The sequence below is a fragment of the Ursus arctos genome, unplaced genomic scaffold, assembly GCF_023065955.2.
Source record: "Ursus arctos isolate Adak ecotype North America unplaced genomic scaffold, UrsArc2.0 scaffold_12, whole genome shotgun sequence".
NCBI classification, from domain to species: domain Eukaryota; kingdom Metazoa; phylum Chordata; class Mammalia; order Carnivora; family Ursidae; genus Ursus; species Ursus arctos.
In genome coordinates, this window is record NW_026622786.1 from 72,045,278 (window position 1) to 72,067,335 (window position 22,058).

General features: G+C 42.2%; 1 protein-coding gene across 2 annotated transcripts; it reads right to left on the minus strand.

Moving 5' to 3' along the window:
- Positions 1-328: 328 nt before the first annotated feature.
- Positions 329-21,535, minus strand: YBX1 (Y-box binding protein 1). Of its 2 annotated transcripts, XM_026498342.4 has the most exons (8): positions 21,218-21,534; positions 20,462-20,525; positions 9,271-9,304; positions 6,385-6,474; positions 5,783-6,085; positions 5,431-5,513; positions 1,458-1,723; positions 329-715 (listed from the first exon to the last, which is right to left on the minus strand). In XM_026498342.4, exons 1-7 carry the CDS (start codon positions 21,381-21,383, stop codon positions 1,489-1,491), a joined length of 975 nt encoding a protein of 324 aa, XP_026354127.1. In that variant the 5' UTR covers positions 21,384-21,534; the 3' UTR covers positions 329-715; positions 1,458-1,488. The 2 variants fall into 2 exon arrangements, with proteins under 2 accessions (XP_026354127.1, XP_026354128.1); XM_026498343.4 differs by lacking the exon at positions 6,385-6,474 and having other exon boundaries at positions 21,218-21,535.
- Between the last annotated feature and the right edge of the window lie 523 nt (positions 21,536-22,058).

Below are 22,058 nucleotides of genomic sequence, written 5' to 3' on the forward strand. Positions count from 1 at the left end.
TCTGTAGCACGCTGAAGGACGCTTCCACAAGGGCAGAAGTAAGTGGCTTGCAGGGATTAGAATCCAGTTAGTACACGCTAGAGCATGCCCTCTCCCCTTTACCACTGTCTCTCAGCAAAAACTTACACGGCCAAATTATCATAGTAAATGTTTTCTCACGTTTAGGGTGAGCCCATAGGTATGTCACTTTAAGAATTACACATTATTAGGAAATTTCCAAGTAATCCAGTGAGTACCATCTATTTGTAGCTAGGTTTAAGCTAAGGGTCCTATGGCCAGCTTAAGGACTTACAAACTAAAATCAAAACAAGACAGAAATATACACAAAGACAATTATTTAAGACCTTTATTAACGGGTGCTTGCCGTTTGTTGACTTTTTTGAAAAAATCAAGTTGTAAACTTTTATTACAAATTAAAAATGAGGTTCTTAAAAATCTCAACTTGACCAGATATGAAACAATTTAAAAACCTTTAAAGGTGTATTGAGAAAAACCAGGCTTTTTTTTTTTTTCTTAAAAAACACGTTTGTCATTACCAAAAAGAGACGTCTTTAGGTAAAAATAATAAAAACCCCATGCTGCATAGATAATGCAGATAGTTCTATTTATCTGGTCAATGGGCAAAAAGCAAGCACTTAAGGTCTTCAGCTCCAATCTTTTGTTCATTTCTTATTGCTGGAATTTCATCTTCATTTCTTCGTGTTGGATGACTAAACTGTAAAAAAATAAAAATAAAAAAATTTAAGATTATCTTGCACAACTGGCTCCAATGTTCTTTTAGTATACAGCAAACTGCTCCAGACCACATCAGCTAAGTAGGGAAGGCATTCACGAATCTATTTCTTTATTCCAAGACACTGATTTCCAACATGGGTGGATAATGCTGTGACAAGAACGGCTGCTGCTAGGCTCTGGATGACCTTTTGCCACCCAGAAAATAATAGAGGAGAAAAACCCGAAAATATCACTGGCTGGAAATGACAATCCCAGAGCCAAACAGAGACAATTACATGCTTCTCCGTATCAAGTAAAAAGCTGAATGCAAAGGTATCCCTTAACTTTAGAAATGATATAATGTCAAAGCTGCCACTTCCCCCAAAGAGACTACATTGCTCATTACCATGCAGGTTATTAAATCTAGTAAGTTACCCCATCTCTTCGTGAAAATAAACACAATGTAATCATCATACTTCTGAGGGTGAAGTTATACCAAGACTGGTGAAATCACAGATTTCATTCAGAACAGGTGACAAAAAAGGCTCTAATTCAAGAAATATTTAGATAGGCCAAGTATGGCCTTGACACTTGCTATTACTCAAACTGGATTTTAGGTTATTTGAAGAGGACCATGGCTGAAAGACACCCTAAATAACAATGGCTCATCTTACCTGATGAACCTGGAAACAGACACCACTCACGACCGCTCAGAGGCCAGAAGGCCACCTACGCCTACTTACCCGGATGATGGTAGAGATGGTAAGCCGGCATTTACTCAGCCCCGCCCTGCTCAGCCTCGGGAGCGGACGAATTCTCAGCTGGTGGATCGGCTGCTTTTGTCTCTTTGCCATCTTGTGGTTTAGGGTTTTCTGGGCGTCTGCGTCGGTAATTGAAGTTGCGGCGGTACCGACGTTGAGGTGGCTGCTGACCTTGGGTCTCATCTCCTTGATTTTCCTTATCTTCCTCATTGCCATCCTCTCTAGGCTGTCTTTGGCGAGGAGGACCCCTGGAATGAATATTGTGCAAAGTTGCAACAACAAAACCTTCATTCTTTAAGCCACCCACCAGTGTTCTCGCTTGGGTCAGTCCACTAAACAACGTATCTAGCCTATTTATCAAAAAATGAAAAACACAAACTTGGTTCCTATTTCACAAACTGAATGGGGATGACTGCAAGATTTGGAAGTGTAAACTAGAAGATGAGCATTTTAAACTGGTTTTAACGGACCACTGAACTTTTACTCACAGCATAACCTATTAAAAAATTAATCACGAAATGACTAGAAGTGGCACACCACCACACACTCTGATGTCATTTTAAATGGTCTTCATGGTAACCATGTTTGGGAACAAGTGTCACTAATCTTTTACAGACAGATGAGCACTTGCTAAAAAGGCAGGATACCAAAAACAAAGAAAAGACGCTCTCTCTCTATAAATCAAAATACACAGCAACCATTAGTCATTAAGGAAATGCAAATCAAAACGAAGAGACCACTTCATACCAAGATGGCCTAATCAAAAGATCAGAAAACCACCAGTGTTGGTGAGGATATGGAAAATTGGAACCCTCATATATTGCTGGTGGGATTATAACAACAGTGCAGCAGCTTTGGAAAGCAGCCTGGCAATTCCTCAAAATGTTAAGGAGTCACTATGTGACCCAGCAACTCCACTCAGAGGTCTATACACCCAAGAAGTATCCACTTCATGATTACCAATAACAAAAATGTGGGAACAATCCAAGTGCCCATTAGCTGACTAACGAAGAAACAAAATAGGACATCCATGCAATGGACTCTGATTCACCCATGAAAAAGTAGACTGGTAGTAGCCAGGGTCTGGGGTACAGGGAAATGAGTGACTGTTAATGGATACAAGGGTATTTTTCTGGCTCAGGGTGGGGGAGTGAAAATGTCTGGAATTAGAGATAGTGGTAATGGTTACTTAACTGTGAATGCTAAAATCCAGAGTTGTACACTTAGAAAAAAGTTCAAATCTACATTCTAGCAGTATTATGTTCAACAGCCTGAAATTAAAGATATCAGGACCAAAGAAAGTATCAAGATTTCTATCACCAAGGAAAAGATTAGAACTGCTTCTGCTAGTGACTATAAATGCTTTTCCCTGAAGCCTTCAAGTGTGAATTCTTCACCCCACCATTGTGGCTTCTAAGTCAATTTTCCCCATTACCTTCTAAAACTCCCAAGCTTTTCAAATCTTACGTTAGGCTATGTTCCATTTACTATCCTCTTCCTGTTGTAGTTATCCTAACAACCCCAAACAACCTGGGCATTTAAATTCTTTACCTCCTATCCAGTTGTTTTCCACCTGGGTTCTCCCGATTTTAAGCATTCCACTCTCCCAACACTCTTTTTCTTATTCTCCTAAATTTAATTCCTTCTTGTTCTCCCATTCTCTACTTCCATTAGGGCTTATAATCCAGTGATCCTATCACTTTATTCTCCCTTAGTATTTTTCTCCCTTCTTACCCAAGTATAAAGCCCACCATTAATTATGACCAATCCCAACCCCAGGATCTTTCATTTGGATGGACAAATGCTGGACTATTCCAACTCTGCTCAATCTGAGCCTGCCGCTAAAAAAATGGCTGGAAAATACAGCCACACTGGGTGGACCTTGTGATCGTTATTCTATTGTTTGATTTCCCTTATTGCTCTTCTAGAGATCATTCCCCATCTTTGTCCCAAATTCCCCACACCTGTTCTCTTACCTCTCCCTCCCCTTCTGACTCCACTAGCACACCAATGCCCACAAACTCTGGCTTCTTACACACAAAACACCCAGGATTCTTAGCAAAAGGTCCACCACTCACTTAAGGACAAAATCCTATCCTATCTGAAGACAATTCTAGCAGTTGCTTTCTGCCAACTGTTTTTTTTTTTTTTTTTTGAAGATTTTATTTATTTGACACAGAGACAGCCAGCAAGAGAGGGAACACAAGTAGGGGGAGTGGGAGAGGAAGAAGCAGGCTCCCAGCGGAAGAGCCCAATGCGGGGCTCGATCCCAGAACACCAGGATCACGCCCTGAGCCGAAGGCAGACGCTTAATGACTGAGCCACCCAGGCGCCCCTCTGCCAACTGTCTTCTGCTACCATTTTCAGCCTACAAATATGCTGTTTCTCAAACAAAAATACTTTTAACACCATTCCTCCCTTATGCTTTGTATCTAGCACTGTCAACCTATCCATTCAAATGAGACTATTACGTCTAACTTAAAAGACAAACAACAAAACTGAAGCACTTAACAAAAATTCACGTGCTATTTGTTAAAGACACCAATGAAGCTAGACAAAACATTTAATCAGCCTTATAGTTTAACAAAAAGGTAAACCAAATTTTCTGCTGTTGGCACCCATGGATATAATGTATAGACTGCCATGATAGCCTATTTTGGACCAATTTTAAAAACACCAATCACTATAAAAAATGATGTTGTATTATTTGGAATGTTTCAACGAGTTATCTTTGTCTAGGTTTCAAACTAGTTTGAACAATACTTCAGTTCGGGATCAACAAAGCTCATCCGTCAGCATCAAAACTCATCTCCCCCACTCAACACAGAAAACCCAATGATCTCCAACATCCAGCACATGGCAACACAATCTCCTGGTGGAGATTTTAATGGACCAGGGCTGGAACTCCAGGCCATTTTCATGAAATAAAAACTCAGGACACAACACACCATCAGTGGAAATGAGAAAAGAATAAAATATAGACACTGGCTATGACAAAACTCTCAATGCATATATACTGATGTATAGTGTAATCTCAGCTAGTTCCTAAAGTTTCACTGCTCCATCTTCCTTTAAGTATTTTAAACATGGGTGTGTGTGTCCAGAAACCTCTCTCATAGAGTCACAATGTATCTTGAAGACTTTTATATTGCATTTTGGATACTTCTACAGTAAGGAATTTCTTACAACTTAATTGGAAACGCAGAGTTAAAGCTCTTACATAAGTGATTAGTTAAAAGTTATTACACACTGTATTGCCTTAAGTATACAACTTAACAGTTTTAGGAATCACATCTGGAGACTCAACACTTTAATATAAAAAGACCCTTAAAAAAATAGCTATTACGCCATTCTGTCCAACCACTGTGGGACAGACTGGGTATACTGCCTCAAATATACCACACATTTATATACTAAACACATCTGGCTCATGGAACTCTTCACCATACTTTACCGGAGTGATTTCATTTTGCAACTTAGGGGTGATTAAAAAAATCCCTAAATTGAGACGTGATTAATGGAAAATTATGCCATCTCAGAGGTGACACCATAGATTCTTCATTTATGATTAAGGTACAGTTCACATACTCCTAATGCTTTAAGGGCAATGCTTACCTTTACCTTTCTCCCTCCCGATGAAGCAGGTCTTAAACATGTATACTATTCTCTTACCTGTTCAAGGACAGAAAAACTGAAATTCCATAACCTCATGGGGGGGGGGGGGGAAGGACAGAACCCACAACTGTATAAGTAGACCTCATCTATACAAGCTGTTTTTAACCAGTGCCAGCAAAGAACACATTCTCAAAGATAACTCAATTCGGGTTCACCTCTTTGGCATCTGACGAAAGAAAATGTTAAGTGTTAATAAATAAAATGACTCCAAAAGGCTGCAGGAGAAGCATGATGCTGCTGAGTCCTAGCATGTGCTCGAGAAATTTAATACAAACCATACCTGCGGAATCGTGGTCTATAACCCCGATACACATTCTGTCTCACTGGTCTACCTTGTTCTCCTGCACCCTGGTTGTCAGCACCCTGAAAAGAAAACCAAGCTGACTGAATCAGTAACAGAGTAAAAACCCAATCAGACAAAGCCAAAGTCTGCACACAGGAGTTAAAAATCAATCAATCAATCAAGCAACTATTATTACACTATAAATTAATCTTTTAGAAATAAAAAACAAATGCTTCCCATTAAGATTAATTGCTCCAATACATGGGAAGACACCCAGAAAATGCTTAAAATGCAGTCCTATTTAAAGTTATCGCATACTGTTGATTCTTTTACTTTTTGGTGAACTTACTTCCATCACTTCTCCCTGCACGGGAGGGTTGGAATACTGTGGTCGACGCCCATAGGGTCTCCGCATGTAGTAAGGTGGGAACCGTCGCCTGCGGTAGGGCCGGCGCTGTTGGGCCTGGCCTTCGGGAGCACTTTCCGATCCCTCGTTCTTTTCCCCACTCTCACTATTCTGGTAATTCTGCTGGTAATTGCGTGGAGGACCCCTGCGACGTGGATAGCGTCTATAATGGTTACGGTCTGCTGCGTATTTACTGCCTTGCACTGGAACTCCACCAGGGCCTGTCACATTTGCTGCCTCCGCACCCTACAAAAGCCATCATATATTGACAGTGACAACAGAATTAAGTACACTTCACAAAGTTTTCACGAAACAAATAAAAAAGGGTCTCTGTGGCCAGGGGTGCATAGAAATGATTAAGAATCAGTTCCTCACTGTTCTGAAGAGATTGCCCTCTAACTGCAGCCAGCACATTAGGCTTGATGCGCCTGTGTTCATGTGGTCACCTGACCCATCCATCCACATTAGAGCCACCATCCTAACGGATGAGATCTCCAAAACATTTCCATACTGAAGTCAAACCTTGACACAAAAAGCATCCTCACCTTTTCTCCTTCAACAACATCAAACTCCACAGTCTCTCCATCTCCTACACTGCGAAGGTACTTCCTGGGGTTATTCTTCTTTATGGCAGTCTAGTAATATCACATTCCAAAAATAGATTAACAGGGGAGAATAATGTGCTTTTTCATTCAAAATGTACCAGAGTCAATATCATTTTAGCTTGGATATACACTTAAAATTAGCTTTAAATAACACCAAACTGTCAATAAGTTTAGGAAAACAGGGACCAATGCTACCCCCAACCTCAACCGAAATGCTCTAATCTTACAAGGCCCCAGCATTTTACCACTATTTTCCAAACTAAAACAAATAATTTAACACTCAAGACACAACAATATGTATTTTTTAAAAATGCCTTTTGCAAAAAAGCATCATATGTAGCTTTAACAAAATGAGGATATCCATCTATCCCCCAAAGACTGCACTTAATAGTAGAAGCTAGCCCCACACAGGGCCAGTTTAGATGACAGGCGAGTTTAGTTTTGCATGCTTCAAAGTTGACCAAACCAACTTTGTCCCTGTGTCAACCATATCAAACTCAGTTACAAATGTCAACCAAAATCCCTTCCAACTGGTCCATGGTAATACTTCAATGGAAATGCAATTCACATGTATTGACCGTGCGCCACTCTTAACATTATCTGACCACATGGGATAGTAGGTCATTACCTCCTCAGAATACAATAAATCTCACATTGTTACTTGTTCTCTAGACTGCTACCACTAAGTAAAAGGGGAAGAATAACACCTCACGTTTTGAGTGTAATACAGTAAAGTTCTCCCATGCATTAACTTGTCAATCTCATTACGACAAATGACATGAGGTATTATTACTCCTTTTTTACAAACAGGCTTTTAAAAGTTAGGTGACTTGCCCAAGGTCACACAGCTCAAGTGGCACAGTACGGACTTTTCTAAATCCAGGTCTTGGGACTCCAAATACCATGTTCATTCTACATCACAGCGGTATCCATTACAGGATCACTCATGCATTTCCATTCCATAGGAGGCAGGACAACCAACAAAGCTGAAGCCAATTAAGCTAAGTTGCCCAGAACTGCAGTCTCCTTGATACACTAAGACCTGAGCATCCAAAGTCCCAAGAAACAACTAAATGTTGAACCACTTCCAAAATAAAGAGGAAAGCATATTGGTGACACCTGTGGGTCAGTACCAAGTGGGTGACATGCGTTCAGCCAAATAATTGATCTCATCTGTCATCTAAACTCTCACAAAGTTTTCATACCTTCCATATATAGCCAACTCTCAATTACCTGCAGTCATAGGGGATAGCAGAAGTATGGATAATTACAATCTCAAAACTTATTTCAGTCAGCATCTTCAGAACACCCCAATCTCCCCAAACCCTTCTGTGCTGCTGACAAGTAACAAGACTGACCAGCCTTGCTGTCTCCTGTTCCTAAATGTGCATTCCTTTGAACATGCAGAAGTAAGGAACACAAAGGAGTTGGCATTCAATTTTATAAAACATTTGTTTTAAAAATAACATTGAGCAGTCCTATATTTACATTTAGGATTTATTTTTTAAAGTTCATTAAAAAAAAAAAAAGGTACTCTATGCACCCAACACGGGGCTTTAAACCCATGATCCCAAGATCAAGAGTCTCACACACTCTTCCTACTGAGCCAGCCAGGTGCCCATGCGTTTAGAATTCAAATGTTTCCATACTTCTATATCTGACTCTGAGATTTTCTGATAAGGTTTTGCACATACTAGAAATTGATCTGGCTCCCTTGATTGCCACTGAATGCTGTCTGTGTAGGACACCTCAGAAAGCGACAAAGGACCAACCTCAGACAGCCCTTCCTAAGAAGAGCATGCTGCCGTCCAAGCTCACACCTGCCTGAATAACAGTGTGAGTGTGAAAACTGTATCTTTGGACGTCTGGATAAAAAGTACAAAAAAGTGGTTAAAAAGTTCTTAGAGTGATTTTCAACATAAGATAACAATACTTCTACAGTCTTGGTGAAACAACTGCAGTGCACACAGCTACACAAACACAACTGTGTTCTTCCTATCCAATGCACACCTGTGAGGATAAGGAAGCCCATGAGATACTTAAGTTTGAGATATTCGTGTTTACTTGGCAGTGGCAAGTAATGCTTAATGCTCACTTTCCAAAATATTTTTCTTAAATCTACTTGTGAAAGCTCAGCATATGGCACCTAATCCCATGTTAGTTTTTTCCTCTTAAAACACTGATACCAATTTAAAAATTATTTAATGAGTAATTACCAACTTTGTCACACTGCCTTTTCACTTAACCCTAAACTAGTAAGGATTTATAAGTGTTCCAAGCCAACCAAAATTCTCAAAGGTAATTCCCATTCAAAGTGCTTTAGCATAAACAGAAGGACCTAGGATAACTTTGGTGGTGTTCAGTGTTCACTTCAAATTTATATGGTTTTGCAGCTTAGTCCTATTTCCCCCATGATTACTGTGAATTGTCCTAACATAGAGGTAAATCCTGACAGTGTGTGAAACACCCCACCAAAATTTCTGTGTACTTATAGTAACACTGGTTCAAGTTTAGGTTAATGGAATTTCTTCTTCCTCTGAAATCGGGTTTCAAAATTTAGTATGAGTTGAGCACATTTCTTCATTTAAAAAACCTATAGCTATTAACAAAATACCCATTTGAAACACCTATGTTAATTAAGTAAACTGCCAATATGTTTCAATGTATACATTTAAGCATGTTCCCACTCTTCCTGTGGGAACTAAATTGTTTGGTGGTTGGATATAATAACCTTTTTGCAAGGAACAACTGTTGAGAAAACATCCAGCTTTCTTTCTCCTCACAACCCTTAAAACTAGGACTGTAAACCTTTACACAAGCACTCACCTGGTGTACAAATACATCTTCCTTGGTGTCATTCCTGCAAGACAGAACCAAGTTGAACAAGTCAGTAAATGGAATATGTTTCATGCTGCCAAAGGTTAAGAATAAGCGCTGTTCTTTGTGGATTTCCCCTCTCTTTTTCCTACTGTTAGAGACTTTCTGGCTGCCAACCAGCCACCAGGAAATTTAAAGCAGAAACACAGTTTTTGTTCCATTTTTTTTGAAACTAAGCAGTTGGCAACAGTTGTAACCTCACTACCTGAAGGAGGACTTTAAAAAAGTCTGTGACCTACTAAGCCATTAAGAGGGTTTAAGTGACTAGCAACTACCACTCCTTACTACCCTACCAAACATTAACAACTTTCCAGTATACAACACTCTTACTCCTAGAGCCTTGTTACTCATTTTAAAAGTAGACCATAAATATCTCATTCAATTACCAAGCATCCTTCTTTCTCATTTCTTCCTCACCATTTCCAATTCTCAACTCTCCTTGAGGTCAGAGAAGATGACCCCTAAAAAAAACCTTCACTGAATGTACAACACCAGGAGTTGAGTCCCAGTGTAAACCATGGGCTTTGGGTGATGTGATAAGGATGTGTCAATGTAATAAGCTGCCCGATTTTAACAAATCGCCCTTACTTTGGTGCTGTAAGTGGGAGAGGTCATGCTGGGTATGACCATGTTAGGGAGGTTGCATGTATCGGCACAGAGTACATGGAAACTATTTTCTGCTCAATTTTGTCATGACTCTAAAACGGCTCTTGAAAGAAAAAAAACCACAATGAAGTACAAACACGGACACTGTCAATACCCACATCATTCATGTGGCAACAAGCATCGTACTGGAGAACTAGGGAGGCGAAGATATGAACGAGCTTCCTACTAGCACACACAACCCCTCACTTCATATCAGACACCATTTTACAGCAGTCATTAAACGTCTAGTCAAACTGTGCTAAAGAAATACGGTTGAAGTATCTGCTTTAGGACTTAAAAGTAGCGTTAAAGGAGGAAACATGGGCCTTTAAGTCTTAAAGTAAGTTTATTGGAAAATGAGAAAGACGTTCCAGAGACAGAAAAGAGGTCATGGACATGGGTAAAGCAACAACTAGCAAATTCAAGGCAAGCAAAGTTCGACTGGCTAGAGCACGAGGAATACGGCTGTGGGTGGGGGAGGGTAAAGAACAGGGGCTAAACGATCCTGTAGGCAGAGGCGGCACCAAAGGCTTCGGAGTAGGTGAACAGGCGTGATAACATCATCAGACGTTAAAATTTAGTGGCTATCAGGGAAATTTCAAATACAAGAGGAGTCCAGTTAGTTCTAAAAACTACTCTAGAAGCCCAGACCAGGACTGATGGAAGCCTAAACTAAAAGGGGCTATGTGTGAGGAAATGTATTGGAGGACCTCTTTCTTGAGGTAAAAATGGGAGAATAAGCTTACTGTAGCTAGGACCCTAGGGTTAAGATGATGCTACCATACAAGCAAAAACCACAGGAGAAACCGTTTTCCAGACCTTTACTGACCTCCCCCAACCTCTTCACTTTGTCGAGTAGGTCAGAGAGAGAATGGGCTCAATGAGAGTTCTACTGTTTAATGACAAAAGGAACCAAGGTTGCAATGAACGAGACTGTCCGGCGTACTGACTGTTGGCTCCTTGTGGAACTGTGGAGCAGCAAATGCGCCAAAGAACCCACACAGCCTGGGTCATCGTAACATGAGGACAGGTCATTTATGGGAACAGAATTTTAAATCTTTAAAAGAAAAATCTACAAACACCCAGAATACTGCAAAAGCTACTCAAGGCAACTGGTTAAAAACTGACTTTTACAGCTAGTTAAATATTAGGAAACCTAGGGAATCAATGGTTGCCATGATGCCTACCTGTCAAACAGGTCTACAGGCATCCCGCAAAGTTCCATAGCCATCACTATTAAAGTTCTCATCTTCAACACTGGGATTGAATTCCAAACCCCGGGGCCCCAAGGAAAAGTGAAACAAAAATCTGGTAGAGTAGGAAAGGTGGGCAAAGTCTAGAACAGGAACCCTTAACAGGGGCAGTGCCGACCACCCACCATATGCCATTTAAAGTTGTTCCAAAGATGGGTGCTATTTGCCATAATTGGGGTGAAGGATGTCAAGCTTGCTGGAGGACTAGGTGAAGAATTATTTGGTATCCTAGTCAACTTTCATGTAAGTACATTTATTATAACTTGAGTTTTGAATCTGATGTTTTAAGTTTTAATATGCATTACATTTACTAAAAATGCAACTTCTATGGAGAGAAATTTTCATTTATTGGTAATGCCACTGTGTATCTGTGTAGCCGACACATCATTTCTTTTATCTGTTGGTCTTTGTGGTAGCATTATTCATACCTTCTGATATAGCTGCAAATACCTATGTACACATAAAATACACTACATACTACAATAAAAAGAAACACAAGTACTTATTTACAAATTTTACTTCAAGGTTGTAAAAGGAATTAGAAAATCTACCAACTACTCATCTAATATTTAGAACAATCTTTTTTTTTTTTAAGATTTTTTACTTATCTGATCAAGCAGAGAAAGACAATTATCATATGGTTTCACTCATTTATGGAACATAAGAAATAGCAGGAAGATTGGTAGGAGAAGGAAGGGAAGAATGAAGGGGGGGTAAACAGAAGGGGGAATGAACCATGAGAGACTATGGACTCTGGGAAACAAACTGAGGGCTTCAGATGGGAGAGGGGTGGGGGACTGGGATAGGCCTGTGATGGGTATTAAGGAGGGCACGTATTGCATGGTGCACTGGGTGTTATATGCAAATAATGAATGATGGAACACTAACATCAAAAACTAAGGATATACTGTATGGTGACTAAGATAACATAATAAAAAATTATTAAAATAAAAAAAAAAAAAAGATTTTTACTTGAGAGAGAGGGAGGGACCACAAGCGGGGTGGGGGGAAGCAGACAGGGAGCCTGATGTGGGGCTCAATCCCAGGACCCTGGGATCACAACCTGAACCCAAGGCAGATGCCCAACTGACTGAGCCACCCAGGCGCCCCCAGAACAATCTTCTTAAAAACAGTACAAGGTAGGCAATACACAGAATGCATCCCCTGAAAGACAGCTCAAGGAGATGTTTTGTGGATACAAAGATATATGGAAACCTATAAAGGGTTCATTAATGATGTGCTGGACAATGGCATTCATTTACTCTGTTGACAACAAACCAGCCTATTAGGGAATTATGGCCAAAGCATACCTGGATTTTAGGAAAAAATTTGACAGCTCAAAAAAAAAAAAAATCCAGTTTTAGCCAAAATAGAACTCTATAGTCTGGATGCATTAAATCTAGTTACAACTTAAGTGACTACGCAGAAATTCAAGGTAGTGCTAAAAGGAAACCCAATTTTTAGTCCTCATTCCACTAATAACAGCTGTGCAACCTTGAAAAGCTGTCTCATCTGCAAAATGGGAAAAATCAGATACCACAGCTTACCTTACTGAGGATGAAAGTTCCAGATATTGTCCCAAATGCTTTTACTATACACACCATTCGATCCTCACAATGGTGAGGCAGACACTATCTATCATTAACCCCCCACTCTACAAATCAGGAAAATGAAGTATGTGCATCTGCTCAGTGGTAGAATCTGACTCCACAGGCCCTGATCTCTACTATGTTAAGAACTCAAAAAGCACCAGTCTGGAAATCTTTACATTTTCAGCTCTAGAGGCAGCTTACAGCAATTTGGTCTCTCTGCTTCCTGGAGGACAAGTAACAAGCACCCCTACATCCTCGCCTGCGTTACAGAACTATTCCATTTAATCAGACCAAGGTTCTGCTCTGTATCTCCTCCCCCAGTGTAAAAACCATTTTGGGCTCACAAGCCATCATAAAAACAACTGTTTAGTGGTAGTTTGTTGACCCCTATTTATCGTAATACTGGAGAAAAAAGCAAGCTCATGGCTACTAGAGAGGTCACTGGAGAGGGAAAAGCACCAATTAAAATAAGCTGACCAGGGCACCTGGGTGGCTCAGTCGGTTAAGTGTCTGCCTTCAGTTCAGGTCATGATCCCAGGGTCCTGGGAATGAGTCCCAAGTGGTGCTTCCTGCCCAGTGGGGAGTCTACTTCTCCTTTTCCCTTAGGCCCTCCTCCCTACTCGTGCTCTCTCAAATATATAAAATCTTAAAAACAAAACAAAACACCATCCTTTAGCTATTATTAATGTAGTAAGGAAAAACAGAGACATCCCTAGTACTGCACCTTACCTTTTGTGGTATATGCTGAGAACCGAGACATACTTCTAACTTTACTGAGGGTGGAAAACTACGGACAGGGCAGACTAGTATAGTAAGTAACTAGCTAGCTAGCTAGGGGTGCCTGGGTGGCACAGTTGGTTATGTGTCCAACTCTTGGTTTCAGCTCAGGTTGTGATCTCACGGCCATGAGATCCAGTCCCATGTAGGGCTCTGTGCTCAGCATAGAGTCTGCTTAAGATTCTCTCTCCTGTCTCCCTGCCCCCCTCCCCCCACCCCCAAAATAAACAAATCTTAAAAAGCAGCTAGCTAGCTGCCTTAGCACTGTGCTAAGCACCAGTAATAAAAATAAGACGACCTATCCTCAAGTATTTCAACCAGAAGGCCACCACCTCTGATCCAGTGCAGCGGCTCGATTACCAAATACTGTCTTCCGCATATTATAGTTATGTTAAGTCCTACTGATCAGAGAGGAGAAAGAGCAAAGAAGAGCAGGCAATATACCCATAGCGCAATGCTTTAGCTTTCCTTACTAGAACCACTGGAGCCAAGGGTAGAATCCCGGCTATCTTCGTTACTAAACTACGTGATCTGGGGCAAATCGCCTTATTTGGACGATGCGGATGAAACAACACTTTCCTAAAGACCACACTATAATCAAACCCAAGCTCATCCATACTGCCGCCCAAAAGAGATAAAATGCAAGCTCGATACAGGTTTGCCCTGTTATCTGAAAGTTCACTTCATACCACTTCACTTTCACGAGAGGTTCCATAGGAGTGCGCTACTTTTGGACAGCATGGGGAAATCTGTATCTACGCTTATTTTCCAGTAGCCACAATGAAAAAAGTAAAAGCACGTAAAATTAGTTTTACCATTTAAACGTGTACAAATTAATATAAAAAACTGAAGTATTTTACATTTCTTTTTTCATACTAAGCCTTCATAATCTGCTCTCTATTTTACACTTCTGAAAAGTAGGTTCACAAACGCAAGCTGTTCCTAAGAAAGTGGTTCAAAACAAACACTAAACTGGGTATCAGTTTTAAAATTCAAGTTAAAAAAAATTCAGTTTCTCAGCTGCAAGAACCACGTTTCCATACAAGTCTAATGGCTACTGTACTGGACGGCACAGGCCTACAATATTCCAACAGCGTCCTGCCACACAGCACAGTGCTCCTGTTCTCCCGCACTCAGGCACACACTTTCTGCTGTACTCGACTACTCCAGCTCTTGCTCTTACTAAGGGCATTATTTATATGGAAAAATTTTCAGAAAAACCCCACCTCTCAGGTTTTCTCACCTAACTAGTAGTATTGTCCTTATTCAGCAAATGAGGACACAGTATGGATTTCAAGGAAAAAAGAATCACAGATAGCGAGAGGTTGAAGGAAAAAAGGGGTTACAGTTTTAAGTTTGGAAAATGCTAAAGAAAAAAAGAAATCCTGCTGGGATTTACACATAGAAGTCTCTTAAAAACTTCTAATGTAGCACAATGAAGGTAAAAACATGGAGCCAGCACTAAACTCCAACACTACTAAATCTATCCAGATTAAAAAGTGTCTCAAAATCTCCTAAAATTTTAGGAAACATTTCCCCCCCAAACCACAGCATTGCCTTAAATGAAACCTAACATATAAGCTCATCTATCGATAACTAAATGCTCTTATCCTATTATCTTGTTGCAGATTACCACGCCAAGCCCTTTTAACAGCTTAAATGGCCCAACTGCACAAATTATTAATTCTAGTCATAAAAACGTCTAGGATTTAGCATCCATTTATTCTCCATAACCCAAAGCATCCAGACATCAATATCCAAGTTCTGCAGATGACCATAAGATAATAAACCCTACTTATCTTTTTACTTGTTTTCTATTAAACACTTCTTTCGGCCAGGAGGCACACCATTTTCCACATTATTTTCTATCATTCTGCCTCAGTGAGCTGGATTGTAGATGTTTTCCAAGGGCTAAGACTGAAGGGTGAAAAACTCAGTAACAGCCCCAATACTTGGAAAACAGAAGGTAAATAAGCTAGTTCTCTACTCTGGATTTCAAGATGAAAAGCTTTTACATATCAGTGACTTGGTGAACAAGGATGAATTCTGGCCAACTTAAGATCAGTAGCTAACACAACCAGCATGCAAATTAATCCTAAAGTGCCTTGTATAGAAGCCATTGTCTGAAGAGCCTCAGTTCTGAAATCAAAACAAAAACACCCCCTACCCACACCAACAACCAGTAACAGTGCTTTCTGAAGACTGCCAATGATACACCATGACTTGGGGACTACTTAGGTATCTTTTTTTTTTTTTTTTTGCTTCCACCCACTCATCCTTCCTTAATAGCACACCACCAAGTCTTCCCTAGTGCCACAGCATTTAGTCAATTATGTTATAAACTATCCATGCCTTCTATGATTTAGAGATAACCTTACCGCTTGTGATCAATTTCAGTCTGATTTTAATAGTCCAAGAGACTTGGCAGTCACTCTCCCACAGAACTACACATTTTTAAAACTAAGAACCAGGGAGTAAATACTTTAGGCCATGTCTGTCACATATTCTTATTTAAACAACCCTTAAAAAGAAAACCCATTCCTAGCCTGTAAGTCATACAAAAACAGAATGAAAAGATTCACAAATAAGGGTCAAAAGCTCTCTCCCTTAACCCCTCAATTGCATCCCAGTATTAGCGAGTCCTTTTAATTTGTAAACCCGATCTGCACACTAAACTATTACAGCACTACCTCACTGCACGTAATAAGCAGTCCAAAAAGCAAAGTTTTTCAAATCTGGGGAACTAATAAGTCAGCACACAGGAGCTCCAGTGACTGCTTGGTATCATTTAGAGAAGTCTTTTGATGGCTAAGAATAGCCACCCTAAGAAACTAGCTGCAACTGTGGACATTAACCAAATTGAAGAGGACCGGGGCCTATTTTCAGGGACAGTGCAACAGCAGCTAGTGAACAAACTCCAAAGGCAGAAAATGGGAGTTCAGGCGCCTGGGTGGCACAGCGGTTAGGTGTCTGCCTTCGGCTCAGGGTGTGATCCCGGTGTTCTGGGATCAAGCCCCACGTCGGGCTCCTCCGCTGGGAGCCTGCTTCTTCCTCTCCCACTCCCCCTGCTCGTGTTCCCTCTCTCGCTGGCTGTCTCTATCTCTGTCGAATAAATGAATAAAATCTTAAAAAAAAAAAAAAAGAAAAAAGAAAGAAAATGGGAGTTCAAACCCTAGCTCTGCCACTTACTATGCTTCCCAAGGCAATTTACTCAACTTCTCGGTGCCTGAGAATTGTACTGACACCTTAAAGATTCTGAGGATTAAATGGCTTAGTTCATGTAAAGCATTTACAATAATGCCTGGTGTAAGTGCTTGGGAAACATTAGCTACCTTTTTTATGTGTCACCACTGTGTGAAGGAAGTCACCTTCATCAGTTACATACACAGGGAATCCCCAAAAGAGAGACTAAGCCTGAGAGCCACAACCAAGTCTTTTTCCTGAAGAAAGATAGCTAAACCCTTCCTTGGCTTAGTATATTATACCTGCTCCTAGACCATAGGTAATAAACTCAAAGCACAGAGGCCGGGCAGGAAGGGAAGTCAACAACAGGAGAAAACCAAACATGACATATTGTGGTAAACAAAGAGAATGTATGCCCCATTTAAAGGTGGCAATAATACTTGTGGCCAGCTGATTTTATTTACATGGGACTTCAGGTCCCAAAGCTAAAATTCAGATCTTAAAAAGATGGCAATCTGAATATTTGGGAGATTACCTCAATTTTAAGTATCAGCAATTCATTCCAATTCTTTTTAAGACAGTTTTCCAAAGTATCTGGGGGTAGATCCAGCTAGTAGATCACCAGTTTATGTCCTCTGCCCTATTGGATTCTCTTTGCTCCAAATTCCTTGCCCACCCCAAAACCCTAGAATGATTGATTAAGCATTTTTAAGTACTCTTGAGAACAGAGAAGTATTCCGATTGTGGTCACTATGAAAAGACGCATGTCCCAATGAAAAACCGTTAAAATTGTTACTGATTCATGCCAACTTTTCATGAATTTGATGAGTATGGATTAATCTTCAACAGCTGGAAGCAAAGACAAAATTGGATTTCCAGATTTAAAAAAGCAGAGAACCAAGCCCTGAAACCACTGACCCCTGTGGCATCCTTCTAATGACCTCTTCAACAGTTCTGAGTGAAGCTTTTCATAATAAACTGAAATGGGAGGGGGGAATAAACCCCTCCAGTCACGTAATCCAATTACTGTTTTCAAGACACAGCATACCCAAGGACTAACCATGAATTTCTCAGAATTCCGAGATTCTGTAGCCTAACAAAAAACAGCCAAAATGTTTGATGTTCTAAAGGTCTATGCTCTTATTCAGGACCTTTTACCCAAGAAAACCACCGAAAGAAAACCCTTTAAAAAATAATTTTGATAAGGCTGTAACATTATTTTCACAGGTAGTAATTTAGATCAAAATATTTACAATGAAAATGTTTCTTTAAAATCAAAATTTACACAAAAATTATCCCCTATTTTCATTACAAAAATCTTAAGAACCAGAATATAATTCACAGAACTCCAAGGTTAAAATTATAGTCACAGCAATCATCTCAAACACTACATCCTCTTTCTACAGAAGCAGCATGTGTCTGCTTCCCCCCCAACCCCCACCGAGAGCCAAGTGCCTACATAGCCAACCAAATTGCAAACTATCAGACTATAGTTTTTTAAGACCTACATTTTCCCTTAATCAAGGCAAAAGTCTCCTGGACTTAATTGCAGTCACATTTTACAGTGACTTGAAAAGTCTTAGAATCATTGAAATAACCAGTTTAGAAACACAAAGCACATTTAAACCAGTTAACTTGACAAAATAACTGAGGTTAGGACAGTCCCAACAAAGGATCATCAAAAGTCAATTTACATTTAACTTGCCCTGGAGGACTACCAATAGGGTTGATTTCAAGTTGGAAAAGAGATATTCAAGGAATGGCATCTCATAAAATAGAGTATGTAAATATACGACTCTTTTATCTTGGATTACCAACTGTTCACTTAAAAAATCATAACCTATGTCCATTTAACAAAATGCAGCAAAACATAAGGCACATGGCACAATTTCTAAAGCACAAACTACAATCTAACCACAGAAAAGGCTGCAAATTACAGTCTCTTCTAACATGTACACCAGCATTATACTATACTGGGTGAAGGGTTAAAAGCAGTGTTTTTCAAAGTATGGCTCACAAGACAATCACCTGGAATTCTTGTTAAAAATGTACCCCAGACCCAATGAATCCAGGCTGGGAAGGAAGAATTCAGCAATTTGTATTTTCTTTTTTTCTTTTTAATTTTATTTGACAGAGATAGAGTCAGCCAGCGAGAGAGGGAACACAAGCAGGGGGAGTTGGAGAGGAAGAAGCAGGCCCATAGCAGAGGAGCCTGATGTGGGGCTCGATCCCAGAACGCTGGGATCACGCCCTGAGCCGAAGGCAGACGTTTAACCGCTGTGCCACCCAGGCGCCCCAGCAATCTGTGTTTTTTAACAACCTTCCAGGATAATAAGCCTACTTTAAGTTGAAACCTATTGGTCTAAGGGTTAGGACAGTAAGAAAAATCAGAGTAAGAGGGAAATATTAACTGAAACGCTAACATTCAGAGATCAACTAAAAAGGGGTAAAATATAAGCACCCACGCATTCCCTTCCTTCATCACTAGTAACCCATTATCAAAAAAACTGATGAAAAATGTAGCCTTGGCCTGTCACAAAAGCAGTGTAAGAATAGATGGAAAATTCCCAAAAATTTTGGAAGAAACAGAATGTTTCCCCACAACTGCAAACGTGGAAAACAGACCATCAAATGCTTACAATCTCTTTTGTTCTGAACATTTCCACAACACTTTATGGTTGAGTAATGAAAGGTTTTTCATCAGCCAATTAGGTCTGTCTTTAAGCTTGATCTTGTCCACTTGGTTTCTTGCAGTAGTGTCCATTTCACATGCATTCAATATTATTTCTTACTCTTAGGTGCTCTTTTAAAACATCTGGTTGTTTAATGCCTTCTAAAGTAAGAATATAAGAAAACGCTGAGATGACAGTATCCTACCTGTGAGGCCAAAATGCTATGAGCACACACCATGCTCTACACCCATATGCAACTGCACTAGCAGCCTTGCTTGGCAGCCATCTTGAAAATGATGCCCGCCTCACAAGGGAGACCATGAAGAGTACACTGTGTAAAACTGCACGTTACCATCACTCTTGCTACAAAAGATTCTAAGGACTAATCCTAAAGATGGCGACAAAAAAAGTATGAGAAATAAAAACTGAGAAAGGGGCAATTTCCTCCAGATGCTCTACAGAAACAAATAAAAACTACTGTAGTCCTAATGTGAAATTTATCCAAAGCATTCAAGACAGCACATATTGAAACGTTAAACAAAGGCGATATATAACCTTAACAGTCAAGATGACAAATCTTGCACCGCCAAATCTTGTTACCTCCAAAGGTTAACGTGTTAGAAATAACGTATATATACTAATCAGTGGGTCATATCACGTTTTTCACTACCAATTTCAATAACGTATAAAAGGGTGACAAGGCTAAAAATGCGCCTAAGAGAACTAGACTAGATCTCCGTTTTCTCAGTTTGCCCTTTTAAGAGTTGACTCACTCACTGCACTTGCCTTTTAAATCTCACCGTACCTAAGAAGACTCTCAAATTGATTTCAGATTAATATTTAGCTGTAAAACAAAGACCATCTCTAGATTCCTGAGCCCTTCAGTCTTCAAGGAAAACAATCTCACTACCAAGTAGCAGCAACCTACACACGCTTACACCCTTCCAAGTCAGCAGAGCTACCCACCGAGCAGAGCATGCAAAAGGTAGGACGGAGACTACGGTGGCGGTCATCTCACCTGTTGATGAAACCATATCCGTTTCTTACATTGAACCATTTTACTGTTCCCAAAACCTTCGTTGCTGGAGGAATAAAAAAAAAACACAAAAACACAAAAAACCCACGATTACCAGACGTCCTTTCTTAAACCCGCCACGCTTGGGCACCCGGCCCCGCAGGCGCTCCGCGGCGGCCCGCGACCACCTGACAGCCTTTCTCCTCCGAGGCCGCGCGCGGGCTCCCCAGCACACGTGGGTGGGCTCGGGGAGGCGGAGGCCCGCGAGCAGGCCCGGGGCGCGGAGCCGGCGGGCGGGCGCGGCTGCGGGGCGGGGAGCACGTGAGAGAAGGGGAAGCGCCCGGCCCACTCGGGCCTGCGTAGGCGGCACGCCGCGCCCTCAGGGTACACGCGGAAGGGAGCGGGCTGGGGGGACGGAACAACGGCGTGCGGGCCCGAGCGCACGCGGCCGCCGGCGAGGGGAGGGACCCCGCCGCACACGCGGTCGGCGGCGCGCGGCCGCCCGGGGGGAGGGGCGCGCGGCCGCGCGGGGTCCGCAGGGGGCGCGGGAGGCAGCGCGCGCGCGCGCCAGGCGGGCACGCGGACCGGGGCGGGCCGGCGTCTGCGAGGGCGCGGGGGAAGGGGGTTGGGGGAGGGGCGGCCGCGCGCGGCCGCGTCGGTCCCCGCCGGCCGCGCGCCCGCAGGCTCTCCCCGCTTCGGGTAACGGTTCCGCCGCCAGGCTTCCCTATGGCCCCACCCCCGTCCCCGTCCAGTCCTCACCGATGACCTTCTTGTCCCCGCCGGCAGGCGCCGCCGATGTGAGGCCGCCCGGGCCGCCGCTCCCTGCGCCGCTGCCCGTGGTGCCGGGCTTGGTGTCGGCAGCGCTAAGGGCGGGGGCGGCGGGGGGGGCGGCGGGCGGCTGCTGGGTCTCGGCCTCGCTGCTCATGGTTGCGGTGATGGTGACTGGGGCCGGCTGCGGCAGCTGCGGCTCCTCCCGGGGTGTGATGGTAACTAGGCCGGCGGCGGCGGTGGGGCTGCTCAGGGCTCTCTGGGGTCCGCTCTCCGCTCCCGCTACCGATCGAACTAGCGAGAATGGCGGGACGGGCGGGATAAGCCCTGCGATAGACCCGCCCCAACCATCGTTCAGTGGCCAGTAGTGCTGTCAATCTCACCACCTGACCCCAACTCCTGGCTTCTATTGGCTAATACTTTATCACTCCTCCACTCTCATTGGCTCTTAGGCGGCTAATTCGGCCGACCTACAACCGTTCCTGCCTCCGCCGCCGCCATAGAGACCGGAACTAGAATTAGAGTAGAGTCACCACGAGAACCATAGAGTACCCGAGAGGACAGGAAGAGTGAACGTGACTTTCACGAGGCTGCGGCGCGGGCGGGCGGGCCCCACGTCCAGGGCTAGGTTCTGGCTGAAGGAAGGGGACCGCCAAACGCTTGACCGGGATTACCTGGCCTGACCCAGGGGCTTGTAAGGGGACCCGACGACACCTTAGCGCCATGTGGAGGGAAGGCCTTCTTCTCTCCCTCTGCTTTAAATGTGGTCCTTGTGACCTCAGACCATTTCTGCGGATAGAGCCCTCTTTTCTACAATGGCCGTGTACTCACG

Coding starts and splice junctions, on each gene's coding strand:
- YBX1 (XM_026498342.4), bottom strand. CDS start 21,383: ATGAGCAGCGAGGCCGAGACCCAGCAGCCGCCCGCCGCCCCCCCCGCC. Junction 6,086..6,384: donor ATGTTGTTGAAGGAGAAAAG/GTGAGGATGCTT, acceptor TGGCTTTTGTAG/GGTGCGGAGGCAGCAAATGT. Junction 5,514..5,782: donor TGCAGGGAGAAGTGATGGAA/GTAAGTTCACCA, acceptor TTTTCTTTTCAG/GGTGCTGACAACCAGGGTGC.